We start from the raw sequence: 22483 nt of genomic DNA on the forward strand, positions 1-22483 counted from the left end.
TGACAAAGAAAAGCTTGAAAATTTCAAATGACTAGCAAGTAGTACAGCAACTCTTTCATACCTCCTCCAGCACAATCACACAGTCTGAGACTGTTACTGCATTGCTGAAAGCACCTTCCTAAGAAAGGCGGCTCAGGTGTAGCCATTCATACGGGCTTGCGGTGAAGGTGCCCAATAGGTTGGCAAGGTAAGACCTGAAAGCCCAGGGGAGGTCTAGGTCCATCCTGATTGCTGGGAAGCTCAGCCAAAGCACACTTTGTGCTCATTAGCCAAAAATGAGTGCTGGAAGATCCCAGTGCGAATTCCCACTGAAACTCAGTGACTCACAGCTTACTTTTAGATCATCTTGCTAATGTTTGTCATGAGTTTAATTATTATATACAGTAAAGACATGTATTATTATTAGAAACACTATCAGGTAAACAGTAATTTAAATTTTTCTACATATTTGACTTTGTTGCTCAGGTTTTTTTTTCCATCTGCAATTGCAAATTCAAAAGCTGAAACTAGATGTCAATGAATGAGTTTAACACAAGTTAGACAGACTTAAAAAGTATTAGTGAATCAGAAAAGTATTAGCGATAGATCAGAAGAAAGTAAGAGCCTCCATCGGAGAGCATTTTCTTTCTCCTTTAAGAGCTCTTTTTCATTATTCCTTTAGTGAAAGTCTTCTGATATATTTATCTCACCTTTATTCTTAAAGGACATAAAATCTTAATTTGTTTAAATCCAGTGCTTTAAAGATAATATTTCACTGTCCTCTGTCTCTTTGTTCATCCAATGTTTCTCCTGAAGTCAACTATTAGTCTAATTCAGTGATTTTCAACTGATGTGCTGTAGCACACTGGTGTGCTGCAAGAATTTTGAAACTAGCAATACCTGACTATTTAGTCAAGGGCACTGACCTTTTTTCCCTTAGATTATCAAATAAGAAAATGACAACAATAGCCATCCAGCGTGAATGAGTAAAATTATATTAATTATTTGTCAGATTGGCAAAAAATATAATAATTTAGAGGCTCAGTGCATGGATTCATGCACTGGTGGAGTCTCTTGGCCTGGCCTGTGCCCTCTCAGAGGATGTCTTATAGCTGGTTTCAGCCTGATCCAGACAGAAGGGAGCCTGATCCCTTCAGACCCAATCCAGACAGGGAGGCAGCCCAATCCTGTACATTGAACATGTGTTTCCTGATGGTCAGTGTGCATCATAGCAGCGGGTTGTTCAGTCATTTGGTTACTTAGACTTTTATATATATAGATGTTCTATGTGCTACAAGATGAAAAGGGTTGAAAAATCTCTGGTCTAATTGTACTTTTCTGGAGTTGTCTTTTTTTTCTTGCCACTTTCAGTATTAATGTCCTTTGATTTAGTAATTTTATTATGATGTGAAAATGTGTGGTTTTCTTTTTATTTATCATATTTGGAATTTATTTATAGGACTTCTAGCATTTGTAATTGACATATAGTATGTCCCAAAAATCTATACACACACTTTGAATAATTAAAAAGGCAGCATTTATTAAAATACACTTTATTTTTTTATTAAAATACATTTTTAAATTGAGCTATCAGCTGTTAAAGTATGTATATATTTTTGGGGACACCCTGTATTTTTTTTCAGTTTAGAAAAATTTCACCCATTATCTTATATATTGCCCCATTTTCTCATCCATTACTCATTCTTTCTCTCTTCCTTGGAATTCCACTTACACGATGGGTATGACTCTGATCTCAGGAAAAATTCACAAGACAGAAAATGCATTCTATACATTATGTATGTCATACTGTATTTTTTTAAAATTTTCTCTATGCCTTGCTGTACTTATTTTCTTCTTACCTATCTTACATGTCACTAGCATACTCCCAACAATGTCTAATCTCCTTTAAATGTATACATTGAGATATTAATTTCAGCCATTGAGTTATTTCTAGAATTTTCACTTAGATATTTTTATGGTTTCCAAAAATAATATGCTAAAATTCTCAATCTGTTTTCAACCTCCATAAATAGTTTAAACTTTAAAGTAGTTTATCTGGATCTGTTTCCAATGACTCTAGTTTTTGTTTCCCATAATCTTGTTTAATTTTTTTCTATTGAGAACAGGATATTAGTATGAAATTATGGAAATTAATCAAGACTCTGGATTGCAGTTTCTTCTTCCAGAGCAAATTTTCATTTGACATGGATATCATCAATTCTGGATCATTATTTGTAACTTCAGGGGCTGAGATGAAGCTGGGTTTCAGCCCATGCCAAGTCAGCCAGCTTCCAATCCATTTGTACTTCAGGGTGTTGTCCTTTGAGTTTCCAACCCATACCTTTGGTGGTCCCTGAAATCCATTTTTTTCCATTAACTTTAGGTTTATATAATTAGGTTTACATGAGGTCATAGGAGTGGGTCCCTCATCATGGGATTATCTCCCTTACAAGAAGAGACCAGAGAAGTTGCTTTCTGTCAATCTTCACCACCCAGTCTATGGTATTTTTTATGGCAGCCTGAGCTAATGCACTACAGGAGATGTTCCTTCTCAGTCCAAGACAAATGCCTTCATCTATGCTTTAGATATTATTTCATTCTGCTTCCTCTGAGACCTAGCGTCTTCAAACTTGTTATTTCTCCAGTTGATATTTTTCTTCTTCCTTTGTGTTTTGCATTTAATAATTAGCACATTCAAACTATTTGCTCCATTTGTGTGTATCATAACATTTTTTTTTTCTAAAAAGACTTTCCCATGCCCTAGCTGGTTTGGCTCAGTGGGTCTGCGGACTGAAGGATTCAAGGTTCAATTCCGGTCAAGGGCACATGCCTGAGTTGAGGGCTCAATCCCCAGTGGGAGAGTGTGCAGAAGGCAGCCAATCAATGATTCTCTCTCATCATTGATGTTTCTGTCTCTCCCTCTTCCTTCCTCTCTGAAATAAATATATTAATTAATTAATTAATTAAAATAAAAATACTTTCCCAGTCCCACATACCCTTGTAGCTTCTGACTAAATTATCTCATTTTCTCACACCTAAGTATATTAAAGTAATAATTGTATTACCTGGCTATCATTTTTGCATCAACCACTCTACTGAAGCATCTCTATGGTTTACTAATGATCTCTGAAACCAGTATGAATTTGCTCTCAACCCTGAGATTTATAAAACAGCATTTTCTATATTTCCCAATGTTTTTGTTGTTTATTTTTAAAAAGTTTTTATATTATGTAATTTTTCAAACATGCATAAAGACTTGAAAATATAAAGAACCTCCATTATACCATGCATACTTAACAATCTTAACTTTTACCATATTTGCTTTAAATTCCTTTAAAAAAAATAGGACAGTATAGAATTGTATTCTTGAGAGCTTGTTTTGAGGTTCTGACAGGGGAGCACAACTACCTGTATATGCTTGACTGAAGACTGGTCTTCTTCTCTGGGGGTAAGGTAATCCTCTTCGACATGCTGAGTGAGCAGCTTTGGGAGGAACACACATGGATCAGCGAAGGAGGAGAGGGAACACCTGGCGAGCCAGCCAGATCAGCCTAATAAACCCTGGCAATCAGTGGGGTGACAGATGTCACAGCCAGATCACCCTCACATCCTGAAGTTTTCTTTATACTATTCCCTGCCTGTACCCATGGAAAGCCACTACCTTAAAGTGGGAACATAGCCTTCTATGACAGGCCGAATGGCTCCGTAAGGATGCCCACTCCCTAATCTTTGGAGCCTGTGAATATGTCACTTTACATGGCAAAAGGGACTCTGTAATGTCGTCAAGGTTACAGACTTTTAAAAATGGGAAATTATCTTGGATTATCCAAATAGACCCAACTTAATCACATGAGCCCTTAGAAGCAGAGAACTCCCATTGGTGTGAGAGAGATGTGGCAGAAATGGAAGTCAAAGAGATTCAAAATATGAGACTTGATCCATAGTTGCTTGAAGAAGGAAATACAGAAAACATGAGAAGTCATGCAACCAGCTTCTAGGAGCAAAGCCCAAACAACAAATGATAGGCAACAAAGAAACAGGGACTTCAGTCCTACAATTTCTTTTTAATTATTTATTTGTTTGTTTGATATTTAAATCTTTATTGTTGAAAATATTACAGATGTTCTTTTCTCCCCTCAATGACCTTCTAGCCTGCATCCACCCCCGCCCCAGACCTTCACCCTGGATTATTCATATATGCATCAAGGTCTTAGGTTAACCTCTTCCCTCCCACCCACCCCTGCATTCCCTCTGCGATTCTGCAGTCTGTTCCATGCTTCAGTGTTTCTGGATCTATTTTGTTCATCAGCTTATTTTGTTCTTTAGATTCCAGGTATGAATGAGATCATGTGATATTTGTCTTTCTCTGACTGGTTTATTTTGCTTAGCATAATGCTCTCCAGGTCCCTCCATGATGTCTCAAAGGGTAAGAGATCCTTATTTTTTACTGCTGCATAGTATCCCATGGAGTAAATGTACCTCAGCTTTTTTTTACCCACTTATCTACTGATGGGCACTTGGGCTCTTTCCAGATCTTAGTTATTGTAAATTGTGCTGCTACATTATTTCTGATTGGCATTTTGGGTTTCTTAGGATATATTCTAAGAAGTGGTATCACTAGGTCAAAGAGAAGTTCCATATTTAATTTTTTGAGGACCCTCCATACTATTTTCCATAATGGCTGCACCAATCTGAATTCCCAGCAGCAATGCACGAGGGTTCCCTTTTCTCCACATCCTCGCCAGAATTTGTCATTTGTTAATTTGTTGATCGTAGCTATTCTGACAGATATGAGGTAATACATCATTTTTATGTTTTATTTTGCATCTCTCTCTAATGCTTAGTAACTTTCAGCATTTTCTTTCATATGTTTCTTGGCCATCTGTATGTCCACTTTGGAAAAGTGTCTATTTAGGTCCTTTGCCCGTTTTTTAAAATGGGTTGTTTGTCTTCTTTTTGTTAAGTTGTGTGAGTCCTTTATATATTTTGGATATTAATCCTTTAGCAGATGTATCATTGCCAAATATGTTCTCCTAGACAGTGGGCTCCCTTTCATTTTGTTGATGGTTTCTTTTTGCTGTGCAGAAGCCTTTTATCTTGATATAGTCCCATTTGTTTATTTTCTCTTTTGTTTCCCTTGCCTTAGGAGATGCATTGGTAAACATATTGCTATATGGTCTGAGATTTTGCTGCCTATAGTTTCTTCTAGGATTTTTATGGTTGCACGACTGACATTTAAGTTTTTTGTGGGTTTTTTTTTTTTTAATCCATTTTGAGTTTATTCTTCTGAATGGTGTAAGTTTGTGGTCTAGTTTCATTTCTTTGCATATTTCTGTCCAATTTTCCCAGCACCATTTATTGAAGAGACTATCTTGACTCCACTGTATGCTCTTGCCTCCTTTGTCAAATATTAATTGAGCGTAATGGCTTAGTAGATTTCTGGGGTCTCTGTTCTGTTCCATTGACCTATATGTCTGTTCTTATGCCAGTACCAGGCTGTTTTGATTCCAGTGTTTTTGTAGTACAACTTGATATCTGGTATTGTGATTCTTCCATGCTTGTTCTTCTTTCTCAGGATGGCTGTGTAGGGGGTGGCTATAGGGCTAAGCCTAGGACTGACCTGTTGGCAAAGTCACAAACAAGTCACAGCTTAGAGGGCACAGTCCTCTTAGCATAATTAAGCTTGACCTTTTGACACTCCCTAGATCCTTCCTGGGTAATTAATGGGCTGTGGGAGGTGCAGCAAGTGCTGTCAAAACAAGTATAACTCACAAGAACATTGTAACTATGTTGACCACCAGCTTGTTTACCTTTGACTATAAAATAAAGGCTCAGCTTGCCTTCTGGATCTTTTCTCTGTGGCCTTAGCCAAGCATAGGAGATCCAACTATATCCAGCTTATTCTCTTTGTCTATCTTTTCCACATCCTTCGCTGCCCTCCCTCAGGCTCGCCGAACCCTTGGCTGTGCTGGCACAGCATATGGCTGTAGCTATTTGGGGGATTTTGGGTTCCATATATCTCTGAAGTATACAGTTGGTATTTTAATAGTAATCACATTGAACCTATAGATTGCTTTGGGTAGTATGGACAATTTAATTATGTTAATTCTACCAATACATGAACATAGTATATTCTTCTACTTGTTTATATCTTCTAACTGACCTTGCCTGGAGGGTAGAAAGTTGCTACTCCCTCCCCCTCCTGGAGCTGAAGGCCAAATCAACAGTCTGGGTTAGTCAAGGCTGAAGATATCAGAACAAACCAAGAAGGGAGATTAGGCCATCTGGCCGAGAAACTAATCAGCTTCAGCCCCGTGGACCTCCACCCCCCCCCCCCCCCCCCCTTGTTTGGAATGTGCTTGTTTGAAGAATGCTTAAAAAGGAGACCGCTTTGTAACGGCTGCTGCTTCTGGCTGCGCCATTGCCGCCGCGGCAGCCCAGATTCGAATCTGCAATAAAGTTTGTTATTTGACTCCGCAATTGGCTAATTGGAGTTATTTCCTGGGTAGGGGTCTCTGCCTCTTGGGTGGTTTCGTCTCCATTCAACATCTTCCTCTATCTCTTTTTTCAATGTCCTGTAGTTTTCCAAGTATAAGTCTTTTACTTCCTTGGCTAAATTTATTCCTAAGTATCTTAATTTTTTTGTTGTTGTTGCAATGGTAAATGGGATTGGCTTTTTCATTTCTTTTTTTGAGAATTCATTATTGGTGTATAAAAATGCCATCCATTTCTGGGTGTTAATTTTGAATCCTGATACATTGCCAAATTTATTTATTAAATCTAGTCATTTTTTGGTGGAGTCTTTAAGATTTTCTACATACAATGCCATATCATCTGAGAATAATGAGAGTTTTACTTCCTCCTTTCCAGTTTTGATGCTTTTATGTTTTCTTCTTGTCTGATCACTGTGGCTAAGACTTTCAGTGCTATCCTATATAATAAAAGGGTAATATACAAATTGACCCTAATGGTAGAATGACCAGAACGACCACTTGACTAATCATTATGAGGTTCACTGATTATGAGGTCCTTTCCCCGGCCTGCAGACTCTGATCACCCAATGGTGAACGAGGAACTGAGGTGGTGGTGGGTGGCGAGGCTGGCGAGTGGACGGGGATGGCCAACATCTCAGTCCCTTTGCCCGGCCATCAGACTCTGATCACCGGATGGCTTACAGGGAACTGGGGTGGGTGGTGGCAGGGGATGGAGCCAGCTGCACGCCACTGGGGAAGATGGCCCTGATCGCAGGCTAGGCCTAGGGACCATAACCATACACGAATTTCGTGTGCTAGGCCTCTATTGTGGAATAAGAGTGGTGAAAGTAGAAATCCTTGCCTTGTTCCTATTCCTAAGGGAAATGCTTTTAGCTTTTGCCAATTGAGTGTGATGTTGGCTGTATATTGTCATATCTGGACTCTTTATGTTGCTGAGAGATTTTAGAAAAAATGGGTGTTGGATTTTGTCAAATGCTTTTTCTATATTTATTGATATGATCATGTGATTTTTGTCTTTGAATTCGTTTATGTGATGTATCACATTAATTGACTTGCAAATATTATATCAGCCTTGCATCCCTAGAATAAATCCCACTTGGTCATGGTGTATGATTTTTTTTAATATATTGCTGGATCTAATTTGCTAATATTTGTTGAAGATTTTAGCATCTATGTATACCAGGGATATTGACCTGAAATTCCCTTTCTTTATAGTGTCTTTATCTGGTTTTGAAATTAGGATAATGCTGGCCTCATAGAAAGAACTTGTTAGTGTTCCTTCCTCTTAGATTTTTTTTTTTAATAGTTTGAGGAAGATAGGTGTTAGTTCTTCTTTGAATGTTTGCAAAACTCCCCTGTGAAGCCATACTGACTAGGGCTTTGTTTGCTAGGAGGCTTTTTTTTTTTTTTTTAATTGCTGCTTCGATTTCATCAGTTATTATTGGCCTATTCATGATTTCTGATTCTTCCTGATGATGTGTCTGTGTATGGGCCTGTTTGGGTTCTTTTTTCTTGGGGCTCTCTGTGCTCTCTGAACTTGTGTGACTTTTTTCTTCACCAGGTTAGGAAAGTGTTCTGCCACTATTTCTTCAAGCAGGTTTTCTATCTATTGCTCACTTTATTTACCCTCTGATATATAGTTAGGTTTCATGTTGTCCCACAGCTTCCTAAAGCTGTCCTCCTGTTTTTTAATTGTCTTCTCTTTTTGGTTCTCTGGTTAAGTGATTTTTTTCTACCTTGTCTTGTAATTCACTTATCCTATCCTCAGATTCTCCTAATCTGCTGTGTGTTCATTCCAATGTGTTCTTTATTAATACTATGTCATTCTTCATTTCTAACTGGTCATTTTTTTAATAGTTTCTGTATCTTTTTCTTTGCTGTTGAACATCCTTGTAATCATTATTCTGAACTCTATATCTATCATATTCTTAACTTCATTTCATTTAACTCTTCTTCTGAGAATTCTTTGCTATTTCATTTGGGACTTGTTGTTTTTGTCTCCCCATTTTGACTGCCTGTTTGGATTTCTGTCTGTGTATTAGGTAGATCTGCAACAACTCCCAGTCTCTGATGCAGGACAATTTCAGATGCTGTTTTTGACTGGCCTTGAGTACCATATAGAGCTATCAGCAATCTACAGCTTGTGGCTCTGTATGTCTTCTGGGTCTGGGTGCCTTTGGAAAGGACCAAGATGTGCAACAAGGTCTGCTTTTCCTTGTCCCTGACCCCAAATTAGATCAAGCAAAGACTCAAAACCTCTAGAGACCTGCCTTTGCTTCCTATCTGATTATTATTCAGTCTTGATTAGCCTCAAGCTATCTACTACAGCAAGGTTTAGACTCCACAGGGTGGGGTGAGAGGTTTTCCAAGCGGGTGGGGAAATTGCTTCCCCACAGGCAAACACTGCCTGGATGGTAAAGATCTACTGGAGAAAGAAGTCTTCTGTAGTATGAGGGAATGATTCAGCACAGGAATCCAGGGTGGCTGCTTTCTGAGCTTTAACCCCAGAGGTACCAAACCTACTTTACCTTCACACAGCTCAGTCCACTCTCCCAAATGTGAGTGGCTTCATATAAAATTTTGAGTGTTGGCCCTCTAAGACAATGTCTGAATTTCCAGCCATCTCTTCCTGGCAGACAACTAGATGTTATGTGGGAATCTCTCTTAGTTCTGGTGCTCTGGGCTGGGGAAACCAGCTTGGAGTTTAGATCCCAGAGTCCTTTGTGGGAACCTCCCCACACACACACACAGCTGAAATGTTTCTCTGGAACTTCACTTCTGTCTCTCTGTGGTCTCTGCTTTCTATACTTGGTTATCAGGGTTCTCTCCAGCTAGTCTTCCTTGATAATTCAGGATGGCTTTGCTGTATGTTAGTTTAATTCCAGTTTGGTCCTGGAAGAGTGTCAGTGTAGCCTCCACTTAATCTGCTGCCATTTTGGAACCTGTCTCAGTCCTACAATTTCAAGAAACTGAATTATCCTGTCAATCTGAGCTCGGAAGTAGACTCCTCCACCAGAACCTCAAGAAAGGAATGCAGCCCTGCTGACACCACAATTTCTTTCAGTTGAGACTCTAACTGACTTACAGAACCTTGAGATAACAAATAGGTGTTGTTTATTGTTTCAATTTGCTAAATTTGCAGTAATTTTTTAGACATAAAGCCAATTTTTTGGTACCCTGTTTTGAAATCCAAAGTAAAAAATTGGTTCTTTTTCTGGGCTTATTCCTACTGTGTCACAGAAGCAGTGTGTGTCTAACACAATGGGTGGAGGTCAGTGAAGCAGCAAACATTTCCAGAAATTAACATTTCATAACATTATCTCATTATTTTACCGTTATCATTTGGATTGAATGGAGCCTGGCCTGAGAGAGTGGGAGGGAGAACCAGTTGTTCAAATCTATGAGGTCACAGTTGAAATCACAGAAGAGTTGAAAAGGGCAAAGTTGATAGGGAGCAAATGAGATGGGGCTGTTGTGAGATGTGACTCAAAGAGAAGTTCTAGGGGGAAAGGGATGGGGTTCAGTGGGATGGGGCACCTAACTGGTTAAGTTTCTAGGCATAATTGCTTAATTTGTGACGGGTTTGAAGGTGGGGAAGGACTGGAGGAGGAAACTGGGAGGCAACTTCTCATATGTCACTGCTTTGACCTCTCAACCTCGTGGGTTTTTGACAGTCAACTATGGGGTTTCTCTCCTCTCCACAAAGCACTTGAAAGCTGGAGCTAACATCCATCAGCCTGTAGTACTACACTTAATTGACCATGAAGATTCTGTGCAGTGAGACAGGATGGGGCATTTGTCATTGTGACTTCATTATACTCTGTTTCCATTCCTTGCCAGACAGCCCTCCTCCACCTCAAGGAGCCTTCGGCTGACTCCCTAGCCCCAGTCTCAGCCAGCTATTATTTTTTACTTAAGATTCTCTCTTTTTTTTTTCACCCAGTACCTTCTCACTGGAATTTCTGTTCTTACTGAAAAATAGGACTAAGACTTCACCTGGGGCAAACACTTTCTTCTCTCACCCTATTTTTCTTTACATATATATACACACACACACACACACACACACACACACACACATATTCAAAACACAGATGCTTCCTGAACTACTGAGACATCAGTCCTGGTAATTCTCCTGTGGGTAAGTGCTTCTCTTTTTACTATTAACCTTCCCTCTCCCTATTCATTTATGCCTCCCCAGGGTCTGGAGGCACCTCTATCTTTAGCTCCAGAGTCTGGTTTCTGCTCAAGGACAAATGGCACAGTATCCTTTCCATGATTGAGAACAAAAAGCAGGAAGGACATTCAAGCAACAGATTAGGTAAATGGGCTATTATTACCTTCAAATGTCCTTAGATTTGGATATGCTTTATGGAAGAAAAAACTAGAGTCACCTGTTTCCCATCCTCTTCCAGCTACACCTAATTCCTGGATGAGTAAGGTGGGGTCTTTCATGTGTCCTCTATCCTCTCCACCTCCTCAATGGAAGGGACAATAGAGAATATTTATCATTCTAATTTAGAGGGTGGGCATCAATCTGAAATTCCTCTAAGAGTTAGTTGAATATACAACCCAGGAACATTTGTTTATCTGAGGGTCAACTTTCTAAGAAGTCCTTATGTCCTCTACAGTATAAATCAACGCCAGCAGTCCCAAACCATGCTTCCTTTGGACCAGTTGGAGAGGGGGACCAGAATCTGTTGCTTGAAACTGAATAGTAGACCCAGACAGTGTTATCCATAAACCAGAAAAATGGGCTTACTATGAGCTTATAGGACAGGAAAGTTTCTGAAAGGAATTGGGACTTTGCTTGAGGTTTTGGAGTATGCAGTATGTTCTAAGAGTTTATAGGAATTCAGGAATAAAGAGTTAGGAAAATCAGAGGAGCTGAAAAAAAGCCTAAGGTATGGAGACATGCTGCGCGCCCGCACGCATGTGCGCGCGCGCGGAGAGGTAGCAGCCGGAGAGGAGGAGAGGGCTGGGTGCTGCCTGGCGTTCCCTAGCAGGAAGGAAATAAAACCCCCAGCCTGGGCTGAACCCCCGAACCGGCAGCGCTGAGCCCCAGTTATGGGCCAGACACTGGGGACCCAGGCTCGGGCCGGGGGAGATGGGGCTGTGAGGCAGAATCCCAGGGGAGCGACAAAAAGCAGGGCCCCCGGAGTCGCGTGCACATTGCGCGCAGAGGACGGAATGTTGACTCTGATGCTGGATTACCCTGGAGGGAAGGAAACAGCAGCCCCGGCCGTGTTGGGCCCCAGTTTCAACTGCTCTGAACCCCAGTCCGAGGCCAGACCCTGGGGACCCAGGCTCAGGCAGGGGGAGACGGGGCTGTGAGGCGGAATCCCAGGGGTGCGGCGAAAAGCGGAGACCCCAGAGTCACACACACTGTGCACAGAGGACAGTCTGTTGACTCTGATCCTAGACTCCCCTAGCGGGAAGGAGGAAAAAAGCTCCAGATTGGAGGAACGCGACGAGGAGCAGGAGCCCCTGCCGGACACTGGCCAGCCGGGCACCAGCAAGGAGCCGGGCGACGGGGCCCCCAGGAGGGGGGGTGCCCCTGAGCCTTCGACTGCTGAGCACGGGCAATGGAGCCAAGGCCGGGGGCTGCTTCCTGGGCGGCGCCGACCCCGGCAACAGGCTGAAGCAGCGCAGGAGCCCGCGGAGAACAAAGGGGTGCCACAGGCCAACCTGCTGAGCTCCCAGGACAAGGAGGAAGAAACCAAAGAAGTTCTCAATGTGAATTAATCAAGTGAGAGCAAAAGATAGTAAAATTACTTAAGAAAGAATACAAAGAAGATCTTGAAAAATCAAAGACTAAGTCAGAACTCAATGTTGCCAACATTGCAACATAAATGCTTTAAAAAAAAAAAAAAAAAAAAAAAAAAGGACAGAATGTTGGAACAGCGGCGGCCAAGCCTAGAGTGGCCAGGCACAAGGCAGTGGCAGCCAGGCCTGGAGCAGCAACGGCCAGGCCCCAGAGCAGCAGCAGCCAGAACCAGAGCATCAACAGCCAGCACTGGAGCAGCCAGACTCGGGGCAGTGGCAGCCAGGCCTGAGGCAGAGGCGGCCAAGCCCAGGGTCACCAGTCCAGGAACACCCAGACCCGGAGTGGCCGGGCCCGGAGAAGCCGGGCCCAGAGCAGCCAGGTTGGGAGCAGCCAGGCCCAGATCAGCAGTAGCCAAGCCCGGAGCATCCAGGCTGGGAGCGGCCAGACTTGGAGCGGCCGGGCCCGGGGCAGCCAGGCCCAGAGCAACCGGGTCGGGTGTGGCCAGGCCCGGAGCAGCAGCTGCCAGGCTGGGAGCGGCCAGGCCCGGAGCAGCGGCTGCCAGGCTGGGAGCAGCCAGGCCCGGAGTAGTGGCTGCCAGGCTGGGAGCGGCCAAGCCCGGAGCAGCCGGGTCTGGTGCGGTCAGGCCCAGAACAGCAGCTGCCAGGCTGGGAGCGGCCAAGCCCGGGAGCAGCGGCTGCCAGGCTGGGAGCAGCCTGGCCCGGAGCAGCCGGGTCGGGTACGGCCAGGCCCGGAGCAGCAGCTGTCAGGCTGGGAGCGGCCAGGCCCGGAGCAGCCGGGTCGTGTGCGGCCAGGCCCGGAGCAGCAGCTGCCAGGCTGGGAGCGGCCAGGCCCGGAGAAGCAGCAGCCAAGTCCAGAGCAACTAGGTCGCGAGCGGCAGTGACCAGACCCAGAGCAGCTGGTTGTGGAACGAACCAGAGCAACAGAGGCCAGGCCCGGAGCAGCCAGGCCCTGAACAGCTCGCTCCTCGCCTGCCCCTGCTCCACAGCTGCCTCTCAGACATGGCTGGAAACTTTTGTGGGAACTTGAGGGTCTGCTGAATCAAGTGATGAAGGCTTAGATCTGGATGTGTTGAGTTAGTATAGCGCTGGGGTGTTGATCTGTGAGTGCCTTGGGTGGTGCCTGGATGAGGCTGGTTGACCTATTTGGAAATGTCTTTTGTGTGAAATGTATCATTGAGCATGTGGTGGTATTATTGATATGAGAAAATGCTAAGTAACTGATTTACTATCTGAAAAGGGATTTACTATCGGGGAAAAGGAGGGAGGAAGAGACTGAACATAAACTGTGCACCTATGGATGAGGACAATGGGGGAGCGGGAGGGGGCGGAGGGTGGGGTGGGAACCTGGTGGAGGGGGGAAGAAATGAGGAACCTTTGTAATAATATGAACAATAAAGATTGATTTTTTAAAAAAAGTATATTTCTTCCTTAAGTTTTGCTAATACAGGGTGGAGCAAAAGTGGGTTTACAGTTGTTTGTATAGAAAAATAATACAATGATTAATAAATAATAATGCAAGAATAGACTGTTTCATACACCTAAACTGTAAACCTACTTTTGCCTCATCCTGTGTTCCAATATTGGGTGTATATATTTTTAGAATTTAAACCATCAGTTTGTTCTCTGTAGCTATGAATTTGTTTCTGTTTTGTTTATTTTGTTTTTTAGATTCCACTTATAGGTGAAATAATATGGTTTTTGTCTTTGCCTAATTTATTTCACTTAGCATAATACTCTTAAGGTCCATCCATATTGTCAAAAATGGTAAGAGTTCATTCTTTTTCATGGCCAAATAATATTTCATTGTATATATGCACCACATCTCTTCATCCATTTATCTTTTGATTGGAGCATTTAATCCATTTGCATTTAAAGTAATACATTAAGTATATATAATAGTTATTACCATTTTATTGTTTTCTGATTATTTTTATAGTTTTTCTCTGTCCCTTTCTTATTCTCTTGTAGTGTTGACTTTCTATAGTGTTGTGTTTAGATTCCTTTCTCTTTATTTTTTTGTGTACTCCATGGAGTTCATGGGCGGGCCTCTTGGTGGAATCTGCAAACCAGCTAATAGAATCTGCAGCTCGTTTCTAAGATCCATGTAGTGGTTGCTATGAGTGCCTACACCCTTTTCTCTGCTGCCAGCTCCCCTCTATGATTATTCAGCTGTGCTGATCACCTCTGTGATCTGAATAGGGTGAGGCAAAAGTGGGTCTCTTGGGCAATGTCTTAATAGGCTGGGAAGCAGGGTGTTCTTTTCACTCTCACTTTCCCTCAGGGGAGAACCACTGGCTGAGAGGTTCTCTCTTGGCACTGAGCCATGCTGCCTCTGAGGAGGGATGACATGGGTAAAGTGAAACTGTTCATTCTTACCCTCTCCAATGCATCTATTCATGGACAATTTTGCTTAAACGAGGTGATTGGATTTCTTCACTGGACTCCTGATTTCCTACACAGGTATTCCCATCCACAAATAGTTGTCAAAATTAATGTTTCCATGGGGAATATGAAGATTGTAACCTCCTTTTCTGCCATCTTGCTGATGTCACTCACTCAGTGCCTCATCAGAATTATATCGTCCTTTCTTTCCAGAAAATCCACAGAAGGAACAATGGAGCCAAAGGTTGGTAAGACTTCCAAATACACTGGTTCCTTTGGGGCTGATTCCTAGGGAAAATGGAGGAGAAGAAGCTGTGACTAGAAGGCAGGAAAGCTGCCTAATAAGGACTATGTATTGAAGGACTTGGGCACTGTAATTTGAAGTGCTTTTGACTAGCTGGTGGGTCACTGGCTACAAAGACTAGTAATATCTTCAATGCCCCTACACTAGAATCCATGAGAAGACAGGCTATGTGGATATTGATAAGGTAGGTAAATATATGAATCTTTTTCTATCTGTCATCCACCAGATAGATCAAGAGATGACAAGAGATGTGGGCTGAAATTGACCCAGTTGGGCTTGAAGGAGTCTTGGGGCTACCTGACAAATGAGGTTTCTATCTCAATTCGAAAAATGCCTTGTATTCTATCAGTTTCACATGTCTCAGTTCAGATTCTGGGAGAATTAAAGTAATATTACCAAGATTTGTCTCTTATTTTAATAGGAAATATAGGTAACGCTCACCGAAACCCTGTGGAACCAGGTGAGTACAGCTGTCACCAGCTTGAAAGCATGGTGAGAAATGGGAGGAGGGAGAAAGGGCTTAAGAAAGGAGCAAGTTTCTTTCTCTCCCCTTGAGTAATTCACTGACTGATGGTGAAGAATTACCATACTTTGTCCCATCTTGTTCTATTACTCATCCAGTCTCAGAGATTCCTAGTGTCTACAACTCAGCACCCCTTCTTGACATCTACCAGTCCATTAGATATTTCCCTGTCAAGCATGTTTTCTCTGCCAGCCTTTTAAAAAACACTGTATAATAAAAAATAAATAAATCTGACCCACTAGCCAAGTACCTTAGGGCACGTACCAAGAAAGCATCTATTGTACTTTAACTCTTAGATGAGAAGGCAAAGTTACAATTTTGTTATGAAAAGTAAAGACCTTAATTCCATTTCTTATTGGAAAGAAAGTTATTTTACCTCTGGTGCCATTAAAATTGTCTGAAAAATACTTGGCTGTGATTCTTGATTCCTGCATCCTAAGACATAATTTTCTGAAAGATTTCATCCCTCCAGAATGAGTTAGCTTCAAAATAAAGCTCTCAAAAAAGAAATGAATCAACCTAAAGAGTAGACGTATTTAATTTCATCCATTTGGATACCAAATAAGTTGATAAAAATTATCAATTTTTGTTTAATTGCTAGTGAATTGTTGTTTCTAACAGTAATATGCCAAACAGTCCCTTTGCTTCTGAAAGTCTTGCCTGGGACCTGATTAGGATCCTGTCATTAGCACAGAGGAGAATTGTTTTCTTTCACTGGCTATAGCTGACAGTCTCTATCAAGACATTAAAAGACATAAAAATTGGATTAAGTTATTCAGATATAATTCCAGCATAATTTTAATAGTTGGAACACCATTCTGCTTTGCATTATTTATAATGGGAAATTGTTTTGTTAACAAGGCATTTCTATCTATCTGAATTTCTTCAGGGTATTTTAATGAAGATTCTGAATGGGCATAAATGCCATATTTCCTCTGTGGCATCACAGGTTGCCAACAACGTTTTTTAAGTGCTTCAAGATATCCTACATCTTCCCAAATTTATTGACAACAGTTTAAATGAGAATAACAGCTAACAGTATAAAGTATGGCTTGGGTTTCCTGTTCTTTAATTTATTAGGTTTGAGAGACTCAGAACTGCTATTTGTTGGAGAGTCCTAAGTGTTGAGAAGAAAATAAAAGAATAATAATAATCTGTACTTTGGATATAAAGAATTGTCCTTCCTGTGGTTAAGAAAAATATAAAATTTTAATTTCAAGGAAATTAGATTAAATCATTTAAATTGGTTTAAAGAAACCTAGTTCCAAAAAAAAGTCTTCCTTTGCAGAAGACAGTTAAATTAGATGTTTGATAATGAATAAAATTGTTGAATCCTATCAAGAGAGTATTCTGAGATCTGAAAAACTGAGTTGAAAATGAAAAATAGATTCATTAGGTCACCAATGGGAATTTGTTACCTTCAGACATCTAACTAAAGCAATACTATGAGAAGTAAACTTCATAATCTATATGATTAAACCGTGCTTTTTGAAATTGTTTTAAAATACACAAATTTAATGAATTTGAAATTAGCTTCTTTTAATTCTATAAAAACTGATCTTTTACATTTTGACAAAATGTCCTTGGTTTTCCAGGTACCTGAAAATGACAAAGTAGCCAACTCTCAAACATGAAAATGCCTGATTTCACTTATTTTAATGGTATATCAATGCAGAAGCTAGTTATGCCCATAAAATAACCAAAGCAAAGTGTTGCGAATTTTCACAACACAGACATTTACTTAGTTTCTGAAGCCTTTCCCAAAACATTAGCTACTTCAACTTCTCAATCTTAGCATTTTCATTGCATGTACATTTAAACTCTTGGGTAAGAGTAAACAAGAAATACATTATAACTGATCACTTCTGAACCCACAATATCAATTTCCCACATGGAGTCAAGCAAGGAAAGTCCGTTTATTAAATCAATTACTACAATTTTTTATTAAAGATGAGGGAAAGTCTCCACAGCCACTCCTGCAAGCCCTCATTGAACAATACTATATGAAATGAGTAATGTACTTCTTAATTTTCTGTGATTTTCAATGACTCTTCCTATAAGTTTTATAGCAGAAAATAGTCTTCTTAATTAAAATGCTATATTAGAATAACTATTTAATGGTCTTATAATTATTTTATTAGCTAAAGAGTGAATTGCTTATGTAAGGGTCAGAAAACCATTCTTTTGGGAATCAGCACATAATTGGACACTTATGACATAATAAAGGGTGGATATGATATAACAGAGTGAACGAAAGGTGGCGGAGAGGCAATAAACTGATAACTGATACTGTCTACCCCACTGACTATTCTTCCATATGCACCCTTATACACATTAAAACTCCTGAATATCAACAAAAATAACTCTATTTCCACCAAAGAAGATACAGCTATCTGTCTTAAAGTCCTCATCTTTTCCTCAATGAGGCAACTGAGGTTTCCAAATGTCACTGTTTTCATATTTTGTTTTACAAGAGACTGCCAGAGCTTCTCCCAGAGTGATCATACAATTCTACACTCCTCCCAATCGTGTATCAGAGCTCTAGCTACTCTATATCCTTGCCAACATTTGGTGTCTTCTTGTATATTATACTCGAAATACAAATATGTCTTTAATAGCTATGTTTAGCTTCAGAACAAGAACCAATTAAACAGAAGTGAAATATAATAGTGGGTTTCATTTACATTCCCTTTACAACTCAGCCCTCTTTAAACAACTTTCTGTATTTCACCCATTTCTCACATGAAGAAATGGTGGCCCAGAAACACATGTAGAGTGAAAGTCAATGGGATTTACTGCTAGGAAGCCATAGTCTCTGGGCATTCACACTCTATAACCTAATGACTGGGAAATTCTATTATCTAGAGTCCCTTTGTAAGAAAGTCTATAATATTAATTTTTCCATTATATTTTGTCTTCTTTCAGGTAATGGTGGCTTTTAGGGATATACAAAAGGAGGTAAGATTAAATATCAATTCTCTAACTTCACTTTCCTTTGCTCCCGTTTTTTTCCATTACCTACTGTGATGTTGACTCTGATCAGGTTTTCATGTCTTCGTCCAGTCCAGGAAGTTGAGGCAAGAAGATGCCTAAGCATTCCCTTGTGGAAACATGATCACATAGAGAGAAAACTGTTTCTACCAGAAATCCTCTCAGCAAGAATACCCTATGTGGTTATAGGAAATGCTGATAAGTGACTGAGTTGGGAGGAGTCCCCAGGTGGCATGGTAAATTGCCTTATTAAGAGAGTACATCTGTTACCTGCAGGGAAGTGCAAATTAAAAGCCAGAGCTAAATTTCTTTGCTAAACAGAAACAACCCTCCTCCTTCTGCTGCTCCTCCATACAGATTTCAGTCTTTCTTCTATATAAATCCTGATAAAATATTTTAAAATATAGTCAAACATGCACTAGATTACTGGCCTGCCCAAGCACTGAGTTATAATATTAGCTTGCTCACGGTATTGCTATATCTTGGTCCTATCAAGTCTTGCCTTTTTCTTTTTCTGTTTGGTACAGTGGAGAGCAACAGGCACTTTCTATACAATGGGCTTGTATTTTATACAAAACTTAGAGCAAGTACTAGTATCATAAAATGGGAAACATCTGCACAGATTTCTTCACTTGTGTTCCTCTGAATAAAAATATAGCTTCATTTAAATTAAAATATAATATAAGCCTCTTGTGGTCTTAAAAACAGTAGTCCCCTCTTCCTGATTGGGGAAAATGATAGATAAAGAGATTGAGAAGCCACTGAAAATAAACTCCACTATTTCACTATCTCAATCACTCTTGGCCTTACACCTGCATCCCTTTCTAAAGTTCAAGAAGCCATGTCATTGTATCCTGTTACTGTGTCTGGGACTTACTCTAGGAAAAATTATAGCAGCCTTCTCTCCATATGGCTGCAGGTAAGAGTGCAGTAGGTAGCGATCAGAAGCTTCATATTTCACCCAAGTTTTACCTTGGGGTTAGGCCACCTCCAATCTACCCAGCACTTTAGTCCCCTGAGTCATGAGTCTCCTCCAGGAAGGACTTGAACTAGTGGAACTTGGGTGTGTTTGATTCCTATCCTCAGGGCTTATGTAGCAATGAAAAGTCCCATCTGGCATCCTCAGTGCTGAAGCGATCTTCTGGTGCTGTTTCATAGAGTCCATCAGATACAACCTCTACCCTCATAGGTCCTCCAGGCAGGTGCAGACAAAATAGACACCCCAACCCAGACTTATAAGGGCAATTTTGTACTTAAATACTAAAAGAATGGAAAGCAAAAGATAGCAGGGAGAGGCAAGTACTTTCTTTCTGATGATGTAAACATTAAGACCCAGCTCCAGAGCACTGCTATATAGAAAGACCATCCAGCTGGCTCCTGAGAGCTAGGGGTCCCAAAGTGTCTCATAAACAGCAATGTATTGGGATGAGTAAGAAGGATTTTTTAAAAGGTCCTTCACAGATACTTAAAGCTTCGCCTCAGAGAACCACTGGAGACCCAACGGGGAGGGTAAAAGGGCCAGAGTGTCTCCTGCCCCTGAAGAGGCCAGGGCTCATCCCATTTCTTTATCCATCATTCAACAAACTTTCTGACCATATGCTGTATACAGGGCATTATGTCAAGTGGTTTGGTGCGAGAGAAGCAAAACAACACAAATTCTGCTTTCTGGAAACAAGAATTTAATTCCCTTCCCAGGAAGCCCATATCTCCCACACAGACACCTCTGTGTCTAACCAAGTCTATAGCCAGAGGAAAATGGCCCCTGAGTCTCTGACTGACCTCCTCTGAATTCTCATTATTTTTCAGCTACAAGATGCTCGGACTCGAGGTATTAATAAAAAGGCAGAATTTCAAGGTTTGGATTAACCAGGAGTGGTGGGAAGATATAAGGAGGAGTTCATCCCAAAGTATCATCATTAGACCTTCCACTAGGCTGAGAGCTAGAGTCCAGGTCCACTTTTCCTTTCCCCCTTTAACTAAGCTTGACATTGGCTTTCCTTGATCTTTCATGATCACTGCCAGTCTCTCTTATGTCCAGGCCAACTAGACAGGCACAGCAAGAACCCTTTCTCCCTTGGGATGGCTGTTGAGGACCTGGGGACACTCTCAGCCTTCAGTCAGACACGGGCTTTTTCAGTAGAGGCAAGGGAGCAAACACAGAGGTGAGCAGCTTCCCAGCTCTGCTATAAGGACTGAGCAGAGCTGGCATAGGGACTGAATAGTGGGAAGGTCACAATGGAATGATTATTCAAGATGGCCAAGTTATAGTTCTCAAATGCCCAAATGCAAATTCTAGTGTTTCAGGGATATACTCAAAATACCCAGGAGCCTACAAGGTCATAGTTGTATCACCTTCCTTCACCCACCGAAGAAGGTACTTATAAATCAGGGCTTTTCAAACTTTTGTATGTATACAAATCCAGTTAGGGTGGATTTCTAAAGGGGCAGGAGTTGGCCTTCCATCACTCTGAACAAATAAACTACAGAGCCAGGGCTTCCTCCTCCAGCCTCATCCCCAACAAAAATCCCTGGAATTGTAGAATCAGTCCTGGATTTCACCATAATAAATACTGGGAGATCCTCTTCATTCAAGTCAGAGAATAATGGAATAAAAAATGATGGATGAGAAAAGAAAAGCCATGAAAATGGAGTTAAACATCAGGGACTTAGAAGAAGAAAATCAATAAAATGAGAGTCCAGTGCCCCAACATTGGGAGATGTTTATTTATTTACCATAAGAAAAAAGACTAAAAGAAGATCAGGCTACAACACTAAAGATTTAATTTAGACATTAGAAATGACTTTCCCATTAGTGACTACTGAGAAGCAGAGGTCTGGGTAGTCCAGAAAGATAGAAACACCACGTTCTGCAGAGGACTTTGGGAACAGTTTTTTTAAATCCCTTTGATGTGTTTCAGGAATGGTCCCACCTGAACCAGGAAATGGAGAAGGTGAATTCCCTAGACCCCTGTTGGAACCAAATTTGATCCTATCTTAGAGAGTTGGCCCTACTAAAATAAAATCCATCCCTCATAAAGAGATAAACCTTTATACTATATTTAAATTGATCAGTGTTGAAATCATCAAAAGAATGATGACAGAAAAATGTCATATTTACATAAATTTTTAATTTAATTACTGTAAACCTTTGCATTTGAGGAACACTTTTGATTGCTTAAACTATATTAGATTTATGCTTTTACTTAATTTTAATATTCCTCTGAGGCAAGCATTAGAAATATTCCTGACTTTCCTCATGAAAACACAGGAAATTACTTTTCCTCTGAAAAGCAATGACACTATGTCTCCCAACACTCAGCAAGAGCTCTTTCCTTCGGGCCACATGATTATCAGGGAATTGCAGCTCCCAGAGCCAGTAATGCAATTCCAGGTAGAGAGTGATAACAAGATTCCTAAGGACAGGGGAGGCAAGGCAGGGGAGCCCCAGTGGTGGGGTCTCTCTCCTTCATACACTCACAACCTCCTCTTCTTTGGTACAGAAGCATCAGGCCTCCAGGTTCCTGGACATCCCAAAATTTGAGAATGTTACCGCCCAGCACTGAAGAACAGCCATAGAAGTCCAGGCCCACAACCTGAAAAGCCAGCACTCTGATTAACCAGCTTGCTACCCTGGACCCTAATCATACAATAAAGGAAGAAGACCTCCTTGGCTTCTGCCAGGTGTTTCACCCCGATGACCTGTCCCCTGAGCTCCAGTCTGCCCCACCTACTGTAGTCAGGAACCCAGGCTCCTTGGATCATCACTCCAACTTGGTAGAACAGCACCACCAAGCAGGTAGGATCCAATACAAGGAGTGAAAAGATGGAAGAATGAGGGCAGGGCCACGCCAGGATCTTTAGGGCTCTGGGATCAAGGCAGAGAGCCAAGCGAGAGTGTCAGCTGTGGATAGTTCTGTATAGGGAGGAGCATTCAGGAATCAGAGAGAGACAATTATGGGATAGAAAGATGAAAAGGTAGAAATTTTAAAAACACACTAAGAGCTGTGTGGCCATTATTCCCTT

The 22483-nt window shown here is 41.1% G+C and overlaps 1 protein-coding gene across 1 annotated transcript; it reads left to right on the plus strand.

Moving 5' to 3' along the window:
* The first annotated feature begins 10729 nt into the window (after positions 1-10729).
* Positions 10730-22077, plus strand: CUNH12orf54 (chromosome unknown C12orf54 homolog). The gene is given in 8 exon segments (XM_036455621.1): positions 10730-10794; positions 14856-14886; positions 15368-15406; positions 18395-18427; positions 20267-20315; positions 20499-20622; positions 21961-22031; positions 22034-22077. Coding segments are annotated over 8 exon segments (456 nt in total).
* Positions 22078-22483: the final 406 nt, after the last annotated feature.

The sequence above is a fragment of the Pipistrellus kuhlii genome, unplaced genomic scaffold, assembly GCF_014108245.1.
Source record: "Pipistrellus kuhlii isolate mPipKuh1 unplaced genomic scaffold, mPipKuh1.p scaffold_m20_p_3, whole genome shotgun sequence".
Lineage (NCBI taxonomy): Eukaryota > Metazoa > Chordata > Mammalia > Chiroptera > Vespertilionidae > Pipistrellus > Pipistrellus kuhlii.